The 23,229-nt window shown below is 49.7% G+C and overlaps 9 protein-coding genes across 9 annotated transcripts; 7 read left to right on the forward strand and 2 right to left on the reverse strand.

Moving 5' to 3' along the window:
- Positions 1 to 957: 957 nt before the first annotated feature.
- MYCFIDRAFT_45413 (uncharacterized protein) lies at positions 958 to 3,492 on the forward strand (the record flags this gene model as incomplete). Its single annotated transcript, XM_007924328.1, has 1 exon — positions 958 to 3,492. The coding sequence occupies one exon, from the start codon at positions 958 to 960 to the stop codon at positions 3,490 to 3,492; it is 2,535 nt and encodes an 844-aa protein (XP_007922519.1).
- Positions 3,493 to 3,888: 396 nt separating this feature from the next.
- On the forward strand, positions 3,889 to 5,148 carry MYCFIDRAFT_194481 (uncharacterized protein; the record flags this gene model as incomplete). The annotated part of the gene is made up of 1 exon (XM_007925505.1): positions 3,889 to 5,148. The coding sequence occupies one exon, from the start codon at positions 3,889 to 3,891 to the stop codon at positions 5,146 to 5,148; it is 1,260 nt and encodes a 419-aa protein (XP_007923696.1).
- Positions 5,149 to 5,342: 194 nt separating this feature from the next.
- Positions 5,343 to 7,757, forward strand: MYCFIDRAFT_60898 (uncharacterized protein). Its single transcript, XM_007924485.1, has one exon. The coding sequence runs from the start codon at positions 5,443 to 5,445 to the stop codon at positions 7,672 to 7,674; it is 2,232 nt and encodes a 743-aa protein (XP_007922676.1). The 5' UTR covers positions 5,343 to 5,442; the 3' UTR covers positions 7,675 to 7,757.
- A 3,025-nt stretch (positions 7,758 to 10,782) lies between these two features.
- On the reverse strand, positions 10,783 to 11,800 carry MYCFIDRAFT_54059 (uncharacterized protein). Its single transcript, XM_007924399.1, has 4 exons — positions 11,692 to 11,800; positions 11,491 to 11,632; positions 11,116 to 11,435; positions 10,783 to 11,053 (listed from the first exon to the last, which is right to left on the reverse strand). Exons 1-4 carry the CDS (start codon positions 11,723 to 11,725, stop codon positions 10,905 to 10,907), a joined length of 645 nt encoding a protein of 214 aa, XP_007922590.1. The 5' UTR covers positions 11,726 to 11,800; the 3' UTR covers positions 10,783 to 10,904.
- A 681-nt stretch (positions 11,801 to 12,481) lies between these two features.
- MYCFIDRAFT_84553 (uncharacterized protein) lies at positions 12,482 to 12,962 on the forward strand (the record flags this gene model as incomplete). The annotated part of the gene is made up of 2 exons (XM_007924722.1): positions 12,482 to 12,544; positions 12,600 to 12,962. The coding sequence occupies 2 exons, from the start codon at positions 12,482 to 12,484 to the stop codon at positions 12,960 to 12,962; spliced, it is 426 nt and encodes a 141-aa protein (XP_007922913.1).
- A 244-nt stretch (positions 12,963 to 13,206) lies between these two features.
- Positions 13,207 to 14,323, forward strand: MYCFIDRAFT_45436 (uncharacterized protein; the record flags this gene model as incomplete). Its single annotated transcript, XM_007924331.1, has 2 exons — positions 13,207 to 13,365; positions 13,427 to 14,323. 2 exons carry the CDS (start codon positions 13,207 to 13,209, stop codon positions 14,321 to 14,323), a joined length of 1,056 nt encoding a protein of 351 aa, XP_007922522.1.
- A 277-nt stretch (positions 14,324 to 14,600) lies between these two features.
- MYCFIDRAFT_84555 (uncharacterized protein) lies at positions 14,601 to 15,188 on the forward strand (the record flags this gene model as incomplete). Its single annotated transcript, XM_007924723.1, has 1 exon — positions 14,601 to 15,188. One exon carries the CDS (start codon positions 14,601 to 14,603, stop codon positions 15,186 to 15,188), a length of 588 nt encoding a protein of 195 aa, XP_007922914.1.
- A 4,449-nt stretch (positions 15,189 to 19,637) lies between these two features.
- Positions 19,638 to 20,490, forward strand: MYCFIDRAFT_45255 (glycoside hydrolase family 61 protein; the record flags this gene model as incomplete). Its single annotated transcript, XM_007924317.1, has 2 exons — positions 19,638 to 20,229; positions 20,288 to 20,490. The coding sequence occupies 2 exons, from the start codon at positions 19,638 to 19,640 to the stop codon at positions 20,488 to 20,490; spliced, it is 795 nt and encodes a 264-aa protein (XP_007922508.1).
- A 129-nt stretch (positions 20,491 to 20,619) lies between these two features.
- MYCFIDRAFT_45488 (uncharacterized protein) lies at positions 20,620 to 21,612 on the reverse strand (the record flags this gene model as incomplete). Its single annotated transcript, XM_007924339.1, has 1 exon — positions 20,620 to 21,612. One exon carries the CDS (start codon positions 21,610 to 21,612, stop codon positions 20,620 to 20,622), a length of 993 nt encoding a protein of 330 aa, XP_007922530.1.
- Positions 21,613 to 23,229: the final 1,617 nt, after the last annotated feature.

Raw genomic sequence — 23,229 nt, forward strand, 5'->3', positions numbered from 1 at the left:
GCGCCTAATATAGTGCCGAATAGGCGCGTAGCGGCCTTACCTTTACGCGTTCTAGCGGCCTTATTTTTATTACCCGCTTAGTTAATACCCTTCCGACTATTACCTTTAAAGAAGCGCGTTAATCGTAGCCGCGATATGTAGTTAAATACATAGTCGGCTTAGCCTCTTAATATAGGCTCTATTAAAGAGGTAGATTTAATAGGCGATATACCGGTTATCGACCTTGTAACGCCCTAGCGGCCGTTACGTATTATAGACCTTAGATTAGAGGCATTAGTAGCCTCTTAATTTAACTAGATAGATAACGACGACGCTATACGTAAGATATAGGGTAAGAGAAGGACTTCTAATTAATATTAAGGCAGTAAGAAGAGACTAGTATAGGACGATAGCGATAGCGGCAGCGAGATAGCGATAGCGGTAGCGGTAGCGACTATATATAGGCCTATAGTGCTAGTAATACAACACTTATTAATATTGCAGTTAACCCCTGTCTATTTAGTCGACTAATTAGGCAGTCCGTAGCGCTAAGAACACCCTCCTTCTTAACCCCAATCGTTACCTCAGCCAAGGCCGTAATTACCCAGAATCGGTTATACCCACCATCGGGCGTACGCCTGCAAGGTTTGGTGGCGCCAGCCCATGGAGTGGTACGCTAAAATCTAGGGACAATCACGGATAGCTCGCGTGTTTTCGCGTCGCGATCGATCGCGTACCCCTGTCGGCATGCTTCGATGACGATGCTGGATGCGAATGCTGAATTCCAGTCTGCTTCTCACGATGTCCTGCTGAACTGCTTGTTTTCTTTTCATTTCCTTACATAATACGTCGCATCAGACACCAGTCACGATCATGTCTTCAGAAGCCGCAAAGTCGGCCCAGTCAACGCCACCCACATCGCCAGAGACTCGAGATGTAGGCGGATCAACAGAAGCAATGGAGAAGGAAGAGGCGCGTATGGTCGAAGCGCGTCGCAGGGAGGACGAGAAGCGTGGAAAGAAGCTGGCAGCAGAACGCGAAAAAGACATCCAGGGCGGCAAGGAAGCCGTTGACTCCAAGTACAAGGCTCTGGAGTATCTGCTTAGTCAAAGCAAGTTGTACTCGGCAATTATGCTTGAGCAGATGACAAAGCAAGAACAAGCAGATGAAGCGAAGGAAGAGAAAAGCAAGAAACGTGCGCTCAAGCGAGAGGAGACCGCGGAAAAAGTCGCACAGGAAAGCCAGAAACGAGCGACGCGAACAGCAGCAGCAGCAACGGAGGGGGAAAAAGAGAATGAATCGCCTAAGAAACAACTTCCAAAACGAGGTCGACCAGCAAAGACCACGAAGAGTGGGAAAATATCGGACTACATGAAGAAAGATGACGTGGCTGCAAAGGCTGGTCAGGCGTCTATCTCCGAAGCATTAGCAGAAGAAACCCAGGATGCAGATGTCAAGCCAGGCGATATTGGTTTCCAAGAATTGCGATCAGCAAAGCAGCCAGATCTCGTCACGGGAGGCTTGATGCGTACGTATCAACTGGAAGGACTGGACTGGCTTACTTCCTTGTATGAGAATGGTTTGAACGGAATTCTGGCCGACGAGATGGGCTTGGGCAAGACGATTCAGACAATCTCTTTTCTTGCGTTTCTTCGAGAGAAGGGCGTCAATGGACCTTTTCTGATCGCCGCACCACTGAGCACGACTAGCAATTGGGTGGCCGAGTTCAAGAAATGGACGCCAAGTATTCCAGTCGTCTTATATCATGGTAGCAAGCAGGAGCGTGAGGAGATTCGTCGAAAAAAGCTACGCAACCCCGGCAGCGAGACTTTTCCTGTGATTTGTACAAGTTACGAAATATGCATGAACGATCGAAAGTTTTTGGCCCATTACGGCTGGAAATTTATCATTATCGATGAGGGTCATCGGATCAAGAACCTGAACTGCCGCCTCATCCGGGAGCTGCAATCATATCAGTCTGCCAACAGGCTGCTCATTACAGGAACACCTCTTCAAAACAATCTCACGGAGCTGTGGTCGTTACTACATTTCCTAATGCCTAGCATCTTCGACAAGCTCGAATCTTTCGAGGCATGGTTCGACTTCAGCGCCTTGAAGGAGAAGAATGGCTACGAACAGATTCTCTCTGCCGATCGCCAAAAGAAATTGGTTGCGAGCTTGCACGCGATCTTGAAGCCATTTCTTCTGCGTCGCGTAAAGGCCGACGTCGAGACTTCTTTGCCGAAGAAACGAGAGTACGTGCTTTACGCTCCTTTGACCCAGACGCAAAGGGAGCTTTACCAGGAGATCCTCGAAGGCAACAGTCGGGCGTATCTTGAGAACAAGGTTGTGGAAACACTGAGTAGAGATTCCACTCCCGCAAGCACCAGAGGCGGGAGTCTAAAGCGCAAGGCTGCGAGCGGTACTGCCACGCCAAATAAGTCTGCCAAGTCAAGTCGTGCATCCACACCGGCCACCAATGCCAGTGCCGTTGCGAGGTCCAGAAAGGCTAAGAAACATCAGAAGTATGAGGAAGTGTCAGATGCTCAGTACTTCAAACAGCTTGATGAAGCACCGTCTTCGCCAGCTGCAGATGATTCTGATTCGGAAGAAGAGGAGAATACCGAACGCGCAAAGACATTGGCTTTGGCGAAGCGTGAGATCTCGCAGAAGAAGCTCCAGAACCCGGTGATGCAGCTCCGCCAATGCTGCAACTCTCCACACAACTTCTACTACCCTTTTGATCTAGATGACAGCACCCCTGTGGACGAGACTTTGGTGACCGAATCCGGGAAGATGCTCTTGCTCGATCGACTTTTGCCAGAACTGCTGGACAAGGGCCATAAAGTTCTCATTTTCTCCCAATTCAAAACGCAACTTGACTTACTGGAGACGTACTGTAGCGAGCTTCGAAACTGGCCTGTGTCGCGTATTGACGGATCTGTCGCACAAAACGATCGGCAGCAGCAGATATTAGACTTCAACGACTCAAAGAGTGATACTAATATTTTCTTGTTATCAACTCGCGCCGGAGGCCAGGGCATAAATCTTGCATCGGCAGATACGGTGCTGCTCTTCGACAGCGACTGGAACCCGCAACAAGACCTTCAAGCACAAGACCGCGCTCACAGAATTGGACAGACAAGGCCTGTCATTGTCTATCGATTCGCCACAAAAGGTACTGTGGAGCAGATGTTGCTCGAGAAGGCTGACAGCAAGCGTCGTTTGGAAAAGCTGGTAATTCAGAAAGGCAGGTTTCGCTCCGGACGAGGCGAGGGTGCAGGTGCAGACTTTGCTGAGCTGCAACGCTTGCTTGGAAAAGATGATGGCGAGAGAATAGATGTGGCAGAGGGAAAGGGTTTACTGAGTGACAACGATATTGCCATCTTGACCGACAGGAGCGACGAGGCATTTGAGCGTGCTGAGAAGGGTTTAGATACTGTCGGAGAAATGTTCAAGGCTGTGCAAACCAAGAAGGATGGCGATGGGCTGTTGGAGAGTTTGCAGAAATAGACGCCTTGTATAGCCACTATTGAGGAGTGATGCCATCGCTCCTTCCCTCACTCAGTATCACATGCGGATGGAAGCGCCGCTAAACTGACGCTAGTGCACCATCGCTTGGACTTCTTCTTCGGCCGCCACCTGCGACGAGCTTCAATTTGCAATTTACGCAATGTGCCTAACAAATGCACCAACATGTCGACGCCACTAGATACTTTGCGAGCCATCGCGGCGGCACTGGGTCTGTGTCGCCATTGCGAGTACCGAATAACAGGACAAAATGTCACCACGCCGCCAGCTACACCTGCACCGCATGACGTAGGAGACGACATAGAAGAACAGAGACCAGTGAATGACATTGCTTATCAAAAATGCATCCTCACCAACGTCCGAATTGCCGACTGCGACATGCAGGCCTTCTCAGCCCGCAACTGCGGTTTCGAGAATGTGACTTTTCGATCCTGTCACTTCTCGAATGTCACATTTGATGGGGTGAAGCTGGAGAACGTCACATTCCATGGGGTCGACTTTCAGAATGTCCAACTGAAGGGCATTGAATTGTCGAATGTATCCTGGATGGAGGAAGGATTGAGGAATGCCCTGATAGCTGGCGATGCGTTCGAGCACGTGTCCGGCACGACCATCGCTGTTGCGTTGCGAATGAAGAGCGAGACACGCCTATCGCGTACGACGTGGTTCGAGCCTCGAACCGCATTACACGAGTCTTTTCATGATGGAATTGACGCTGGAAGGAAATGCATCAGCATCATCGCCAAGCCTCGGGTTGGCATATTCGAGGTGCTCGAGGTGCGATCTAAAATAATGGGCTATCTCTTCCCGTGCCCGCGAAGGATGAATGGCAGCACGATGGTGATGGTCGATCGACCAGCTTACGACTTGTTCGGCAGGCCGGAGACATCGCAGACTCAGTACACAGTGAAGAGTCGATTCAACTTCGGAACTCCAATACAGACCTATCACGGCTGGTGCAGACCTCGCGTTCATGGCGTGCAGCAAGGCGACTCATCGCTGAACTTCTGCCTAGCTCTGCTTATTACCTCGAAGCAATTCTACCAGATCACCATCCCTTACATTTACGATAGGGGGTTCGCTTTCGAGAGTGCCGAAAGTTGTCTCGCTTTCCTGCACGACCACCAGAAAGTAGAGCACCAATTATCTGGCATACAACTCAAGTACACTTCGCAGACAAATCCAGCTGCTTGGCGAAGACTGTTCAACGTCATTGTCCACGAACGGCGCGACATCAAGGAGTTCGTCCTGAAGATTGGAGCCGAGTTTTGGAACACTGAACAATCGCGACAGCCAGCCCGCGAAGCTGTGAATTGGCGAGGTTGGACGAATGGCTGGACGCTTGAGAATCCGCTCGATGGCCAACGCACCTTCCTACAGCATGTTGCTCGACTCCCAGGTCGCCGTCTCTCTACTATTGGAGTGCCGACCAAAGCAGAAGAGGTGAAATTCTTCCTGAGAATCGCAGACTCCCAAGGCATTCCGGAGCGAGAGGCCTTTACAGATGACTTGCAATTCCACCTTCGGCAGATGATGCTCCAGAGGCCGGAGCTGGACAGGCAAGAGAGGCGGACGTGTTGTCAGATCAAGCAATTGGATGAATGCTGCTATTGGAAGAGGCCAGCGAGTGACAAGTAATTGAAGAGATGATGGCATCTTGAGTGTCGGACGTGCTCACGTAGGGTTGCGGATGCATCGGCCCGACTTTGACCGATTTGGAACTTGGAACTGGGGGCGAAGAAATTCTTTGACCAAGTCTGATCCACCAATTGTTCTGGAACGTCTCGCTAGAAAGATTGAGGTAATCTCAACACTGCCACATGGCGCTTTTGCCGCCTGCAACATTCACTTTGTACTCGTGTCTTTCCTCTTACAACCCCGTGCATCAACGAGACAGCGTCCATTCCTTTGGGCCAAACAGGACTAGCCTATATGCCGCATCACCGCATCCTCTTCGTTGACGCATACGATTCTTTCTCCAATTCGATCATAGCACTTCTACGTGCGACATTACCAGTCACTGTCGAGTGCATACGAATCGATGACTCTCGCTTCCTCCTCAACGACGAGGCATTTTTCACATACCTCCATGGCTTTGACGCGGTAGTCGCAGGACCTGGACCTGGTCACCCGGCCAATGCTCGGGATGTCGGACTCATAGAGAAACTCTGGTCATTGCCTGACCGGCATGTACTGCCTGTACTTGGAATATGTCTCGGCTTCCAGAGTCTCTGCCTGGCATTTGGTGCCAAGGTGGACCGCTTGAAGGAACCTAGACATGGAATTATGGCCATTATCACACACTGCGGGAAGGACATCTATGCTGAGACAGGAAAGGTAGTCGCGACCCAATATCACTCACTCCATGTGAACTTACAGAGACCCGGCGTGGGAGATGAATGGGGTGCCTGGGATCTCTGGAAGCCGTCCGAGAAGTGCGAAGGATTGATTCCTTTGGCCTGGAGTCTGATGAATGTTGCCAATGGACCAACCCTCATGGGAGTCAAACATGCTCAGAAGCCATTTTGGGGCGTGCAGTATCATCCCGAGTCTGTTTGTACGAACAAGGACGGCCAGAAATTGATACAGAATTGGTGGCAAGCAGTATGCGACTGGAAGGGCCATGATTCTGGATTACCTTCGCCGATCGATACTCAGCTGGATGCCACGAGTGATGATAGTTCTGCGGAAACGACACAGCCTGGACAATCGCATCTCAGGGTCAACTGGGTCACGCTCAGAACCTTTGGCTCACACGATGTAGCAACGATGGTGGAGATGCTGAAGAGAGAAGATATCTGCCAGGAACCACTTGTCCTTGAATCTGGCAGCCGTGGCGGTAAGCCTGTCAATTCCGAGACTGGTCGTTTCAGCATCATTGGTTTGCCCGACGCTTTTCCCAACCAGATTCGATATTCCACCACGAGTCGGTCTTTGGAAGTCATTACTGAGAACCAGGTCGTCTCACGCCGAGAAGCTTCAATCGGAACAGCCTTCGAGTACGTGGATGAGGTCATGAAAGCCAATAAAGTCGGGACTGGCGCGCCCAATTCACCATTCTGGGGCGGTTTTATTGGGTTTGTCTCATATGAAGCAGGCTTGGAGTCCATCAATGTCTCGTCAGCGGGGGCAAATCCATTGCATCCGGATCTGTGGTTCGTTTTCGTTGACCGGAGTGTCGTGATTGATCATGTTGAGGGCACGGTGTATATCCAAACCATCCGAGAAGATGACGAGAGCTGGATCGATCTGATAAAGGGCAACCTTAAACGCCGTATGGGTTACAATGCTCAAGCACCTGCATCAATACCTACTGCTGTCGGCGCAAAACTCATGGCTGGTCCCCAAAGGGAGGAATATTGCAACAAAGTCGCAGAATGCCAATCGAATCTGCGAGCCGGAGAGTCGTATGAGTTGTGTCTGACCGATCAGTCCATCATCCAAACATCTGCCGACTCTTGGACCATGTACAAACGGCTCCGTCACCGCAATCCCGCTCCGTTTAGCGCGTATCTCCGATTACAAGCTGGTTCCGCTCCTGGTCTCTCGGTCGTTGGCAGCAGTCCGGAGCGCTTTCTTTCGTGGTCTCGAGGTGGAAAGTGCCAATTTCGCCCAATCAAGGGAACAGTGAGGAAGAGCCCAGGTGTTACTCGCGCCAAAGCAGAGGAGACCCTTGGTTCTGCGAAAGAAAGAGCTGAGAACTTGATGATTGTTGACCTGATTCGGCATGATTTGGCCGGTGTTGCTGGGGTCAGAGAAGTTCGGGTGCCGAGACTGATGTCTGTGGAGGAGTATGAAACAGTATTCCAACTCGTATCGGTGGTCGAAGGTGACATGGAAGGTGGTGTCTCTGGTGTCAGTGCTCTCGCAGCATCGTTGCCACCTGGTTCTATGACTGGTGCTCCGAAAAAGCGTTCTTGCGAGCTCCTGAAAGAAATCGAAAAAGGTCAGCCTCGTGGCTTGTATAGTGGTGTGCTCGGATATATCGACGTAGGTGGAGGTGGTGACTTCTCGGTGGTAATTAGAACTGCTTTCAAGTGGGATGATGAGGGAAATAGATGGCGCGTCGGTGCTGGAGGTGCCATCACCGCGTTGAGCGAAGTCGAAGCAGAATGGGAGGAAATGGTCACCAAGCGAGAGAGTGTGATCAAATCACTCGTGTAGATTCAGTCAGAGCTCTGTTTTGTTGTCAGCGTTATGATACCTGTGAATTCAACATCATGTCCAAAGTCTGCAACTTACTACCGAAGGGTTTGAATTGGTGGTGAGAGCTCCAGCTCTTCACCAGACTGGTGTCCTAATACCCGGTCAGTCCCCATGTGCTCGCCATTACAACGTGATGTCCTCCGACTGGGATTTATCGCAGAAGCGTTTCCATCCGACGTGAAATCAACGACCGCCCACGCTGTTCCACTTCCAGGTATCGTGACAAGTCGAAGAAATCCTGGAGTTGAACTCCGTAGCCAGCGGTTGACGCTGATTGTGAAAGCCGTCCCGATCTCGGAGAAGTATACTGTTTCTCGCTCAACGCCATCCAAGAAATGCTGACCCCGACCGAACCGCATAAATTGGACATGGTGTCCATCGACTTACTCTTATATCGGAGAAGCTCTCAATCCTGGTGAGGTCGTCGATGCCTCACCACTCCAGCCTCTAGGTCTCGCGCTCTGCGAGAGGCGTCAGCTCAGGCCTGTTTGCGGAAAGACATTTTGCTTACTCGTTGTCATCGTTATCCTCGTCTCCCTCCTCTTCGGCTGGCGGCTCAAGGCCCAGCAATGGGTCTGGTGCCGAGAGAGCCCAGAACCAAAAGCCAGCGCAGGCCACGACTACTGCTGCCAGTAGCACTTCTTCGAGAATCCTTGTCATGGTGATCGTGGTTGTTGCGCTGGTGGTACGGTGCCGCTGTTGTGTGAGAGTGCTTGAAAATGGCGATTTGAAATGCGTGGAGGAAGGCAATGGCAAAGAGATGTGAGCTTTTGAGACGGGCTGTGAAATGTGACCTACATCGTACGGCATGCTTGACCGTTGAAATCAGACGCAAATATCCTGCTTGCTCAGTCCTTCTCACCTTCCATCGATTCAGCGGTTGTATTGCCTCTATTGTGCTGTCGCCTCGCTCTCAATCCAACTACCATTTGCTTCTTGACATTCTCAGCAGGAGATGACGATAGAGGTGGAGGTGTCGCAGCATTGGGCAGAAGTTCTCTTTCGTTAAGGAGCGTTGACCGGGACTCATGGCCTGGTTTGATATCGTAGGTGTCCGTTAGGTTTCTGAAGCAGGACTTGCGTAACGAGAGATGCCAGATTGAAGGCTGCAAGACTCTTGTCTCTTTGCCGCAAGAATGTGTCAAGTAATGTCCTTAATGCCTCGCCCTGAGTAGACCTCATGGGCATCTCCGAGTACTCCGCATCAGTCTGAGAAGCCGGCTGGTCGTAATAGCTTTGAGTGCCAAAAATCTGCCAAGACGTCGCTCCAACCGCGACAGCTTTATCAGCTCTTTCTAGCCAGCACACCGTGCCACACCTCAACCACCCGTTCTCCATTGTTCGAAACTACGTTGCGGAGGATGTTATGGACCATATCAATCATAGAAAACGACCTGTTTGTCATATGAAGCGTTGTGGCGGCCACAGTTGGTAGGTGTGCAAAAAGATTGCTCCGCTTGAGCTGTGTCAGAGTCAGAATCAGCTTCAGGCGGAGCCGCAAACCGCTTCCAGTCGCCTACATGGCACGCATACCATTAGATATCCATCAGCATATCGGCTCTCAACGATCGATATTGGCTGCAAGCAAATAGCGTAGTGTCCATTGCAGGCAGTCATGTCCATCAAAGCGGCAAATAAAAAAGGTTTCCACCTTCATAGCGGAAACCAAAAAAGCAAAAAGTTCGACAGAATGTCTACATCTTTACCTGTTGATAAGGATTCACTGCGTTTTGAAGGTTTGCGCGCCTTATGATTCGATTCGATGAGGATGGACCTGTTGCCAGAAGAAATGTTAGCACATGTCGACAAAGCAGAAACCTATCTAAACTATCTAAACTATCTGACTACACTAAATGCCCGAAGGCGAAATAGCCAAGAATTTCAGCGTTTATAATACTAACCTGCTGGCTTCCTCCCCTCCCCAGCAGCAGAATCTCCCAGCAATGGTCTCACGGTTAGATATTTACATGCTGAGGTTCGCACGTACCTGGAGAGCAGCCTCCAATGTCTTAATAGTCTGTAGAAGCAGTGGTACTGATGTTGTGGTGTTGCGAGGGAAATGGTGGTTGGCTTGGCACGCCGCGGCGTTGCAGCTCTCGTCTTGTGCCCGTCAACACACTGTGCAGTAAGTCAGTCACTCAACTGTGCACAGCTCAGACACTTCACGCACTTTCTCTCCGCCTACACAAGCGCCAGCAAACGTATCTCTTTGCAGACCAGACGATCGACAAGATGCACGTTTGCTGCGAGTGCGGAACTTGCAATACGGGCAACGCGGACTGCTACCGCTGCGGACACGCCCAATGTGAGAACTGCGCTACCATCACGCGATCACCACCTCCAGCATCCACCTTCAAGGAGTCTTTGCCCGCGCAGGAAGACTCAAGCGGCCAACGGAAGAGCAGCGTCGAAAATCTCGCGCAGGGGACAGAGAGCATCAATCGCGATCAGTGAGCGCTATGGCCTTTCCCGCGATATCCGCCTCCATGTTCCGCATTTCGGACAGCTGTCGCCTAAGGGAGAGTCTCTGGAAGCATTGAAAAAGACTTGGACGAGCAGAAATGCCAAAAGGAGCCAGGAGATGTACCAAGTAATCGGTGAAGGCCGGTGTCCGCAATTGTGGGCTCCGAGCAGGAGGGCTCACAGTGCCGGTGGAGGGACCGTCTGAGGAAGATCCCAGCGCGGGCCATTGCGAGCCGTCTCTCCTTCCGGCGAAGTGAGAGCTTGTGCTGCCGGGCTATGCTCTCACTCGTAAGCATGCTTTGAACAATTCATCTCCCAGCGATACATGGAGTCCAAGGCTCCAAGGTCTGAACCCAAGCCACCAGATGCTTCCTTTGCAGTAGAGCGGCTTCTAGCAGCAATACCTGACACTCCGCAATCCATATAGGGTCAGGTAAGTCCAGGAGTCTTCTGAGATCAATCCTTTCCTTCTCTCATGTGCCTTTGAGCTATCTTTCCAAGACAAATGAAGAACAGGGATATACGGAAGCGCTGTAGAACGCAAAAAGAAACCCGCTGGAAGCGGTTGAGAAAGCTGACTGGAATAGTATTCAGATCAGAGCTCCTCCAAATGCTCTTGGGTATCATGCCGAACACCTGCAACTATGCAATGTTTCTTTCTATTCCTGGGAAAACGCCAGGCTATGCTCTCGAAAACAGACCAGCTCATGGACAGCACAAGTATATTACCAGAATCTCCAGATGAGTAAAAGGAGAATCACGAGACCAAGACCAGCGAATGGACCGTATTGCTTGAGGAGCAGTTCCCAGTTAATCCGGACAGCAGCGCGCTTGTACTTGAGCGAATCGTCCCTAAGCCGGGAAGACATATCTCCTGCGATCGTGCTTCATCAGTATGTTTTTTTGGCTCTTCCTTTCACGGCCCTTTATACGCACCCATCTTCTCCAAAGAGTCGCCCCTGTACAAGAGGTCCTCAATATTCTTGGTCATTACTTGGGTCACATCTTTGAGCTCATCGTTGAGTCGACTCAGGTTGTCTGTTGCTCGAGAGTCCTGATATGTCTTCTTCGTTCGCTCAATGAAGCGATCGAACTCAGAGTATTGATACGGTCGCAACTGGGGATCGTGGATGTCTTCTCGCTTGTACGAGGTCTGGAATTCTGCTCGGACGTCTTCGAGGTACGTCAAGGCAAGCTTTTTGGGATAAGATCGCTCGGTAATTGCAAGGTATGCAACGGCATCGTTCAATACGTAGCTGGTGCGAGGCATTAGCATTGGGCGTTGCGGATTGTCAGGAAGTGTTGCCATACTGGATGGTGTACTTTGCGCTCTCGATCGAGGCGCGAGGCTCGGAGTTGGGCGTTATGCGCTTGACGACTTGTCTGATGTTCTGCTTCAACTCGTTGAGCTCCTGCACTTGCTGGTCGTCCACAGAGGCAACGAGTGTGAGTCCTGCATTGCTCTGATCAGCAAAAGGGCACAGCTATGCACTCTTGCCGGAAATATCATACCATCCAGCCGGACAATCTGCGTTGTGTAGATCATGTTCGGCACGATCTCGAGGACTTGGAATGAGTTCGAGGGTGAGCTATGCCAAAGATACCGCAGCGAAGGACACGCTGACCTCGAGTGTGGTTGAAATAAAGAATAATGTGCAGAACCAAGCGCGTTGGACTAGTGTGGAGGAGGTTGAGGTCCAGCTTCCCGCGCCGGCTTTTCTCTTGATGAGGCTCCCTTCATTTATTAAATGCCACTTGGCACTTACCATCCAACAGCAAGCATCCGGAGACAGACAGAAAATGAATATGGGCATGTTCACCTACTGTTAGGATCGATGCAGCAGCAGGCATAGATTGAGTCTTACCTGGCCCAGGTACCTCATCGCGGAGAGACTGCAATCACATCCAACGGACAACAGAACACCAAGGACGTGTTCGCGCACTACGCTCCCGAGCGACGATCGAATTTCATCAGCCTCGCCCTTTTCCCACCTGGATCGATAGATCAACGGAGCGCAGACAACGTCCGAAGTGACTCGTCTTGGTAGCAGAAGAGAAGCTTGCAAGTCCATGCTCAGCATATGTGCGCTCCCACCGTCACATGCTCGAGGCATTGACCGGCGGAGGCTGATTGAGGTAGGATAACATTACTCTTTCTTTCATTTGAGTACAGCCAAATTGCTGCATGAGCTTGCAGGAAAACAATAAGACAACTGCGCTTTCCACTCACGAGACAACGAACAGCAAACAGTTCATCAACATTTAGATCATACAGCGCCGACTGGCATCGCTTTCCTCCACCATGGCCCAGCAAAAGCGATGGCTCACCCAGCCAAACTCCAAGCTCGGCAAGGTTGACCTCAGTGTGAGTTGGCTTGCGCAGCCTGGCAGCGCCTGTCTCGTTGCTAAGCGTGTATCAGTTGATTCTTCGTAAAGAAGGCGCTTGGGAAGTTCTTGCGCCCGAGACTCGGCAAGAGCTCTACTCCATGCTTCCAGCACCAAGAGAAGGCGAGCCCGCTCAAAACATTGACGTGCACCCACTCAAGACGCATTACAAGCAATACATTGAAGAGGAACTGCGACGTTGGCAGCAAGACTTGGTTGATGGAAAGGAGGCGAAGAAATGGCGCGAGGATGCCATGAAAGCTGGACAGGAACGTGCAGAGGGCAAGTGGGATGCGTGGAAGGAGCAGCAGAAGGAGAACGATTGGGGTCAACGAGACGAGAATGGTACGCCCAAGGAGGAGAGCATGGAGATGGAAGTAGAGGGCGATGGGAAATGAGTGGACGTAGCCGACAGCATGAGAGTGAGCGGTTTGGCGTAGCATCGAGATCGGGCCGAGAGGCGGACATTTGCAAGTAAAATCAAAATCAAACAAGATATCTGTCTGACTTCAGTCTGCCATATGATGCTAAATAGTTACGGGTTGTACGTGAAGCCTCAAGCCCAGGTTTAAATTTCGATCCAGGTGCCATTTTGCCTCGGCCAATGTTCCTCAAACTCCGTGCGAATCCCACACAACAGACATGGCTCCTTCTTCATTGCAACATCGTCGGACGCACAACTTGCTTCTCGTATCAAAGCTACTCAACCAACGCGATGGCTCCTCGCCGTTCACCCTCGTGCTCGACAGTCTTGAGCAATCCGGAAAGCCACTCTTGGCAGAATTCGTGAAGCGAGCATATGTGAGAGAATAAGCAACGTCGTCAGGACTCCCGCGTATATAAGCTAACCCCGTCCTTCAAGACGTCGAATACCCAGGTGATACTTGTCTCATTTGAGACCCTAAGGAAGCCGGGCAACGTGGCCGTCTTCATAGAAGCATGGAAGCAAAGCCTGCCGGCTTGGCAGAAAGAAATCGCCGTTCATCTCAAGACTGAGCCAACGCAAAGTAAGTCATCTGAGCTCGGTAAGTCCTCTGCGATCATTGACCGTAGGCCAGAAAAGCTTCTTGTCTTCGACAGTCTCAATGCATTGAGCGCAACTGAAAGCTCGAATCTGCCTGGTCTTCTGTCCTCCTTCATAAGTCCAACAACATCATTGCTTGCACTACACCACACAGACATTCCTTCGCCAGTTGCCAAAGATATCCGGGATGCTTATTCGCCTGACGCTTTGACTCTGCTCCGCTACTTGGCCACGACCATCTTCACAGTACACTCTCTGCATAACGTGTTGGCACGAAAGGCAGCACGCGACCGAAGCCATGCGGAACCATCTTTTGGTCTTGATGAAGGAATTGAAGGGATTTTGCAAGGTCGTGGCGCCAACAACGCGGAAGGCCTTGTGCTAGAGATGGAGCACAGGAGGAAGAGTGGAAGGGGCGTGCGAGAGTGGTACTTTCTGCCTCTAAACTCCAGAACTAGCAGCACGTTTCAACCTGGAAAGTCGAGGGAGGTTGTGTCTTTGCTCGAAGATCATCCACAGTATCGATCGCCAGAAGACGTCACGAATGGCGCTGAAGCAGCCGCAGGCAAAAGTGGAACAACGTTCGAGCTTGGTCTTACTGACAAGCAAAGACGTGATCGTGAAGGTGTAGTCTTGCCTTACTATGATGCTCAAAAGGGTGGAGGAGAAGGTGGCCGTATCTTGTACGACATGGGCGAAGAGGATGACTTTGACGAGGAGGAAGATGAAATTTAGGAAGCCTTCTGGCTCAAGCTACTGATCGATACGATCCTGTACCATTGGAGCAGCTTGAGTATACCAATGTATCCTGCGAAGATATCTCTTTGACTGCAATTTCTAGTCCTCCCGTTCTTCACAAATCTTGACTTGAATCACATGTGACGCCCAAAGCGAGAAGGATCGGCGGTCCGACCCGGAGTTGCCGAGATCCATTTCGAGTGAACTTAACTTCTTGCGCCTGGACTCATGCGACACTTCTGCGCGATACATCAAGTCCAAATTTCCCGTCAAAATGGATCGCGACAGATCTGGAAGAGCTGGCGATCGAAGGCCGCCGCGAGAGGACACCAGAAATCACAAGCCCAGATATGGTGCGAAAAGACCAGTCCGACTGCAGAATTCCGACCAGGCTAATAGATTCGCAGAGCAAAATCGCTCACGCTCACCACCTCGCCGAGACCGTCGCGATGACCGAAGAAGAGACCGCTCACCACCAAGAGGTCCATTCTTGAGGTCTGGTCCGCCACCACGCTCTGACCGAGATCGCGATTTTATGCGAGGCAAGGATGGACCACCTCGCGGACGGACAGATACGAAGCCGAACAGGGAGTCTCTAGACAACAAAGCGGGCATCAAAGGCGCAAGAAACGGAACCATTCGACAGGACGACACGCGCATGGAAGGAGGGGTTGAGGATGAAGACTCAGACGCGGAAATGAACAGGATCATGGGCTTCTCCAATTTCAAGACTACCAAGAATACCAAGGTTCCTGGTAATGACAAGAACTATGGTGTGCACAAAATCAAGAAGGCCGAATATCGACAATACATGAACCGGCAGGGTGGATTCAATCGGCCGCTGTCTCCATCAAGAGTATGAAGCGGGAGAATATCAATTGTGGAATGATTACCTTATCCGGGGTTGCGTCAGCCACTTCACCCCTCGCCCCGGGCTCGGGGATTCCGGCCATACGTAAAATCGCTTTTTCTTAGTAGGCCACACGTAAAACTCGACATAGTAGTATATTGTATAGTATATAGACCGGGAAATCGAATGGGGGTGCGGTTAGGGTTAAGAAGCAGTGGATTTCCGTTACATTGGCGACTAAATTGCGACCGTAGATGGTCAAAATGGACCCGCAATCGGCCTCCGCGTAAACCTCTTGTCAACTAAGTGATTAATCACCTCACAAGTCGGTCTATAAGTCCATTGTATAATTGCCATCTCTTGTTGTTGTTGTTGACTAAATGGTTGACTGCTATCTTGAGACTCTTCTAGCTTAATAGGGTTGTTCTTGCTGCCAGCGACCTCGCCTCGATAGCGACCAGTTTTCTTCGGAGGCTCGTAGAAATGGCGCTTCCGCTGCACCGACTCCTAGCGCCGGCGAGGATGTACCAAGTAAGGCCAAATTATAGTGTATATAGTATCTTCATCAAGCAGTGCCTCGTCTTGTTATAGCTAGTCGAGTCGGGTGTTAGGCTCTTGCGCGAATAGGCTATTTAATCGCCGCTTAGTCTCAACGTCGGTCTACGTTAGCAGGTCGCCTTCGTCGTAGTTGCAGGCGCGGCTCGGCAGAGATAATATCCTTGTTGGACTCCACCTATAGGTAATATCGCCGCTCTTACTCGTATCGGTAGCTCGCCTGTAATAGCTAACAATGTTGGCGTATAGATTACTAGTCTTCTTTAATGTAGAGTCGGAGGTAAGAAGGCGCTTGTCGAAGACTCGTTGTAGTGGCTTATCGATAGACTGTAGCTCAACGTCTGTCCACTTAGTCTTGCTATTGTTGTTAAAGACAATACGGAAGGCCTCACTGCACTTCAATCGATAAGTGCGCGCCTTGTTACAAGCACTCTCTGCCTTACGGAGAATCTTCTAGTATCCATTTGTGGCTATATCCTTATCTTGCTAAGTGAGTTATAAGCGCAACTCGTTAGCCTCGATAGCACCTGCTCGAATAAGCCGGTTAGGCTGTTCCTTCTAACGTTTCTTTGCTCGTTCGACAGTGCTCGTAGACTGGTATTTACGCTTGTATTCCTTACCTTTGCAGATAGCCGCGTCAACTGATATATTATACGCCTCTTCTACTGCTTTTATAGGTAACGAGGAAAACGGGTTAAATAGGTGGAATGATAGTAATAATAGTAATATACCCTGCGGGACTGGGTTTGGATGAGAGCGTCGGAAGTCCTTGCGAGCTTGTATAGCAATGCGAGACGCCTTGATCGTGCGAGGGCTAGTAGTAGTATGTAGGAGCTATTACGGCAATTCGGGGGTCGGTGTTCGCTAAGGTAGTGACGATAGCATGCCTTGAGCAATTAGGTTCTCGAGTTCCTCAAGGTGGTGGCGACTATTGGCGCGAGACTAGCCTTCTGGATCGACAATAGTGGGCTCTGTAGAACGTTGTTGCTTAACCGACGCGATATGCTCCTACTAAGCGATTTCCGCTATTGCTAGCGATTCCTCGTGTCGGGCCTCTTCCTACACTAATTCGCTCTCGATTGCTTGCCAGTTCCAGTTGCGGTCAGTAGCTCTATACTGATCTCGAATATGCTTGCAAGGGACCTCCCTATTGATTGGGAATATGCCTGTCTTTCGAAATGCTGACCTAATATTGTGAGAGGTGAATGTCTTGGCCCGAATAGCTGAGAGCGCCTCTACAAACTCGGGTATTCCAAACTCGCCAATGCTATAGTGTGTAGCCTGTAACACCGCTTGCCTATGCCTTAACTTATACGCCTGGAATAGGATTACATCCAAAGGCTGCATAAAGTGTGAAGTATGCGGTTGTAGGCCCCATAATTGAATCTTATGCCGCTTTGCAAAGGCTGCAAACTCCTTAAAGCAATGGGAGCCGTAATTGTCGCATAATAGCACCCTCCACTCGTTTGGATGTTTAGGCCTCGTCTTTCGCTTAAACCAGCGGATGTAATGCATTGCAGTGTCGTCGGTTATGTATCCAGACTCGTTAACAGTGATCAAGAAGTTGTCCTTGCCTAATAACGAGAGTGTAGTTAGCAGGTGTCGTTGCTTCGGAAGCGGACTCGGACTCGGAAGTGGCAATAGCAGCAGCAATGGACTCACCTTCCTTCGGCACCCACCGTTCTTAGACCATTACACCTTTAACGATTAACTGATAGTCCACCACCTTACTAAACGCGTTCACGGTCTCGACGACAGTTACATGCGTACGGTTGCTGTCACACTCAGTCTAGGCGCGCCGCTTCGTGTCCATTGTAACGACATACTCGTTGCCACCAATTCCAACCCGGAAGCCAGTTTTATCGAAATTCCACACGTTCCGCGGCTTCACATCTAGTCGCCTTATCATCGCCTCAAACCGGTCAAACTAGCTCCTTATCGCAGAAGGGTCGTAAGCTTCCTTCCGCTGCACCTCAATCGGTTTAGACTTAACCTTGCTAAGTCCATGGCGCTTCAGAAAGCGGTCCGCCTAGTCTACACCAAATGGCGGTATTGTATCCTTCGATACACCTTCTAGCAGCAGGCTTACCAGCATATCCATCGCTACAACGGTGATCAGCGGCACCGGCAAGAACATGCCCATTTCGTCCCTCTCTCGACAATAATCCGCCAGCGCCATCTCTTGAGACTCGTCCAATTTGGTGTTAGTTAATGGACGGCTGAATAGCGACCCACGGCCTCTCAACCGCCAATAGATGCGAGAATATAGGCGAGTTGCTTTCTCACTCTTACAGAGCGCTCGAATGCTGACCTTCTTGTCCGATTTAGCTGCCAATTCGTGGTACCTCGAAACGACGCGCTCCACCACCCTTTCTGCCCTCTCCGCCTCGGTCAACCGCTCAGCTCGCACCCTCTTTACGTTTTTGCCCTTATTACGCCCTATACCGAGTTTTGTATACGATCCGTACAGTGGAACATAAGAAACAGGAGGACTACACGCTTTAGAATGAGGTGGACGCGCCTGCTAAGGATTACATAAGAAATGGCGACAGTGAGGTCCTACAGCCACCACACAGTAGCACACACTCGGATAAACTGGCCAATATGATGCCTCGACTCGCGGTTCAATACTGTATACACCTGGATATCTATATGGGACTGGAACCTACCACTATGTCGAGTTTTACGTGTGGCCTACTAAGAAAAAGCGATTTTACGTATGGCCGGAACCCCCGCGAACAGCGGGGTGGAGTGTGTGACGAAACCCCGGATAGCGAGGCGTTATGGAGCATGCAAAGGAAACCTGGATACCCATACGAAATGCGGTCTTTTGCCTGAAGTCGAAAAGCGCTGCTACTCTCTTTACAAGTGAAGTCTTCGTGGCATCAGCCCGGAGAGCATATGCCCAGGCAAATTGCTTTATCACAATTTGAACGATGGCTCATACCGAGTTCTGACCGAGACTGCGGTCCTGCCGGCCGCGCGTTGCAGCCTTTTTGAGATCATGCCGTCAGATTAAGCCACAACATTTGGGGGCTTTGGCTTCGTTTGGAAGTTGTGTTTCCACACTGCGACACTGCGACACCCCGAACCTCGTGTTTTCCAATGACAGCTCACGTGTCGTCCACGACCTTGCTGGCGATCATTGTCCACCAAAGCATCTATAGTTCACTGCCAAGGCCTCTCTGGTGTCTCAGATGTGGGCACCGACAAGCGAGCCAATATACTCGATGCAAGTCCATCTTGGCATCTTGAAAATCCTAGTCACGACCAACGGATGCCGTAAAGATCGCCCCAAATACATTGAGCATTCTCGATGCGCTGTCTTGGCCGGTCCGAAATTTGGACATGCAACCGCCTTCAGACGACGGTGCATTTCGGAACCGAAGCTGAAACATGGGAATTCGACTGGAAACTGTCAGTCCAAATGACTTTCATACAGACCACCCACCTCGAAGGGACAGAACAAGGTACTTGCAACGAAGCCACGCTCCTTCAAAGATTGCTGTCTCACGAGGAAACGGCGAGCCCAATTCGCAGGACTTGGGGAGGGCTGGAAATTGGGAGCCGGTTCCGCATCTGTGAAGTGTGTCGATGGAAGAAGTCGCTCCACAATTGTAAGCGATACTCACTTGACGCCAACGTCTCTACGCCTCATCAAGATGCGGCAGATCTAGCATATGTCAGTGTCTGAGCGTTTTCGCAGGTACACATGGCAAATATATGGACTCATGTCCCTACCTCTCTCTATTGTTTGCACATCACAGTCATCGAGTTCACTTCCCGTCTTTCACTCAGCTTCACAGCCCGTCGACCGGTGCTCACATTCATTATTCGTGACAGCGTCATTCTTTACAACGAACCAACCACTTGCAATATTTCCGCAACTCAAACCGTACAGTCACGATGCCTTCTTACAGCAAGATTGTTGCGCTCGCCGCAGTCGCCGCTCCATCCCTCGTTTCTGCCCACGGCTACGTCTCTGGCGTTGTCTCCAACGGCGAGTGGCACTCTGGTACTTCACCAGAATGGACCTACCAGTCATCTAAGCCAGCAACGGCAGGCTGGTACGCCAACAACCAGGACAACGGATTCGTCGAGCCAAACTCGTACGGCGATGCCGACATCATCTGCCACAAGGGCGCTACCCCCGGTCAAGGCTCCATCCCAGTGACGGCAGGCAAATCAATCGACATTCAGTGGAACACCTGGCCAGACAGCCACCATGGACCGGTCATCACTTACCTTGCCAGCTGCGGCGGTGACTGCAGCTCCGTCACCAAGGCAAACCTCAAGTTCTTCAAGATCGACGCTGGTGGTCTTAACGATGGAAGCGCTGCTCCAGGTAGCTGGGCTTCCGATGACCTCCTCGCCAATAACGTCACCTCCACCGTGACCATTCCTGCGGACATCGCTGATGGCAACTACGTCCTCCGTCACGAGATCATTGCCCTGCACTCCGCAGGTCAGGAGAATGGTGCACAGAACTACCCACAGTGTAAGACTTGATCCACCCACCTACCTTACTTGGTGAATTCACTCTAACGTAGCTCCAGGCCTGAACGTCGAAGTTTCCGGTGGTGGCAGCGCCACTCCAGAGGGTACCGCAGGCACTGCTCTCTACAAGAGTGATGATGCTGGAATTCTCATCGACATCTACCAGAGCTTGAGCAGCTATGAGATCCCAGGTCCAGCTCTCTACGGAAGCAGCAGCAACAGCTCGAAGGTCAAACGCACTCCTGTGCAGTTCCGCGCATAAGCGAGTATCACATCAGGTAAAGAGGTGGAAAGTTGGAGCATGTCACTGGTTGATGTGGTTGAATTGTTCGTTTCGTGTTTTCTTGTAGATAGATGAAATTCAAGGCAGCACAATTTCGATTCGCCTTCCCTATACTTTCAACCATTTCTCAAATTGCGCTGGATAGCGTGCACCTTTGACCTCTGCTTTGCTAAGGACCTCGTTGATTTCATTCATCTCATCTGGAGTGAGCGCTACCACTTTCACATTCTCCTCGATCCTTGCCGGATTGCTTGTTCCTGGAATGGGGATTGCTGTCGCACCGATCGATGCTGTTTGTCGAATGACCCAAGCCATCGCGATCTGCCCTGGTGTGCAGCCTTTCTTCTTAGCAATGTGCTCCACTTCCTCCACAATCTTCAAATTTGCATCGATGTTCTCAGGTAGAAATCGAGGCATCATTCTTCGGCGGTCCTTCTCAGGAAGATCATCCAGTTTCCGTATCTGTCCGGTAAGAAAGCCTCGTCCGAGTGGGCAGTATGCAACGATAGGGATGTTGAATTCCTTGCAAGCTTCCGCAACACCATCTGTAAATATGCTGGTTTCAAACAAAGAGATTTCCATTTCGACGGCAGAAATTGTATGCACAGCGGCGGCTTTCCGGATGCTAGCCGGACTGCATTCAGTCAAGCCGATGCCTCCAATCTTGCCAGCTTTGACGTATTCAGCGATAGCTCCGACCGTCTCTTCGACTGGCACATTGGGGTCCAGACGAGCGGCTTGAAAAACATCGATCTTGAACTTGCCATCCGCTACTTCCAAGCATTTATCGATGGCCTGGTGGACGCCTTTTCGGTCGGCATTCGCAGAATTTGATTGCATATCGAAGCAGGCTTTGATGGAAATGACGACTTTGTCAGCATCCTCTGGATATTTTTCGAAGTACTCCTTGAAGAAGTGTAAGCTGTTCCAATCCGGTGTGCCATAGTTCCAGCCTCCATTCCAGAAGTTGGCACCATGCTTGAGTGCTTCCTTAAGGACTGCGAAACCTTGTTCTTTTGGGATCGGGGTGGAGTAATTTGTTAATGGTATGCATCCATAGCCGATGGCGCCAACTGGCTTTCCTGCGACGGTGAGAGGCATGCTGCTGAAATCAGGTCTGAGATGGATCCTTTTGAATAATGAGTGCTACTTCCATTGTTGCTGTCTGTCGCAGCCGCTGTGGACTTTTATGCCATTGAAACTCCCTTCCGGCACGGCATTGCGGACATAATAGGGGCAAAGGAGAAAAGTTCAGACTTATCAGGCTGGAGCCTGTCCAGGAACTAGGAAGTGTTGTGGACCGCGGGCGCGTTCCAAGAGTAGCAGCGCAGAGGTTATCCACGTTCGAAAATTTTCGGCTTGGCGTTGCTTAAAAAAAGCCGGCGGTGAGTACCTCCCTAACCTAGGCTACCCCGGATTTCCTAGGTACGGTGTACACTCTATATACGAACTTAAATTCCAACCCGGCATCTAATCATTTGAATTGGTTTGCTGTTTGACGAGTGTCCTTATACACTTTATTAAGGGCCTGAAATTTTCGGGAGCAGGGGTGTCCGGCTACTATATAGCGTTGTAATCCTCCGGCGGCAGACTATTTAATACTTTGGACCTCGCTATAATAATAGCACAGTTCAAGATATTAATTTTAAAATATTTTACGATCCCTTTTTTTTACTTTTTAGGAAAGGGGTTTTTTTCGAAGTCTATATATATATATATATATATATATATATATATATATAATAAGATAGTATATATAGTAAAGAGTATATATAAACGTATATATAGAAAGTAAATATACTAGTTATAGGTATATATTTATAATGCTAGTATACAATATATTATAAGAGTATTAGGATAGATTAGGCTAATATTAGTAGAAACTATACCGTTATTACCGGACAACTTAGTCCGTTATATAACCTAGATATATTCGAAAATTAAAGAAATACATACGTTTACTTAAATTATAGAATTAGAGCCGCGCGAGTTAGTATAATAGTCTAGCAACCTGTTAAGTTACTTAGATAGGAACTCGATAATAGAATTTCCTCTTAGTAGTTACAGTCTATTCTAAACGCCGTCTAAGTATAAAACTATATATAGTAGATTAATATATAAAGTACTCCTCCTCCTCGAAAGTTAAAACCTAACTCCGATATAGTAGTACTACTACCTCCTATCCTAGACGCCGTCTAAGCATAAAACTATATATAGTAGATTAATATATAAAGTACTCCTCCTCCTCGAAACTAACTCGTAGACTTAGCGAAAATTATATATCTAGTATAAAAAAAAGTCGATATACCTACTAGACGCCCTAGAGCCTTACTATCGCCCCCCCCCCCGATTAGGCTAATACTTAGTACCCTATAGGCTATTATATTAGGGCGCCCCTAGACTAGATAGCTACAGAATACGGAGTATCCTATATATATCTCGATAAATACTAATCCGATTTTAATAAAAATTATACTATTAGAACCGCGCGGGTCGGTTCTATAGAACGTAAAACTTTTATATAAATCGACGACCTTCGAATTTAGTATTAGTAGGTATTAGCTAGTATTAGCTCTAACTTAATTCTTAACTATTAATAATTCTATTTCTCCTAGCTATACTACTTAATATAGTCCCTACTATATAAAGGCATAGGCTTCCGACAAAGTGAGACACTCTTCTTCTCTTTCTATATTCTATATAACTATACCGGTACGG

This window comes from Pseudocercospora fijiensis, assembly GCF_000340215.1.
Source record: "Pseudocercospora fijiensis CIRAD86 unplaced genomic scaffold MYCFIscaffold_2, whole genome shotgun sequence".
Lineage (NCBI taxonomy): Eukaryota > Fungi > Ascomycota > Dothideomycetes > Mycosphaerellales > Mycosphaerellaceae > Pseudocercospora > Pseudocercospora fijiensis.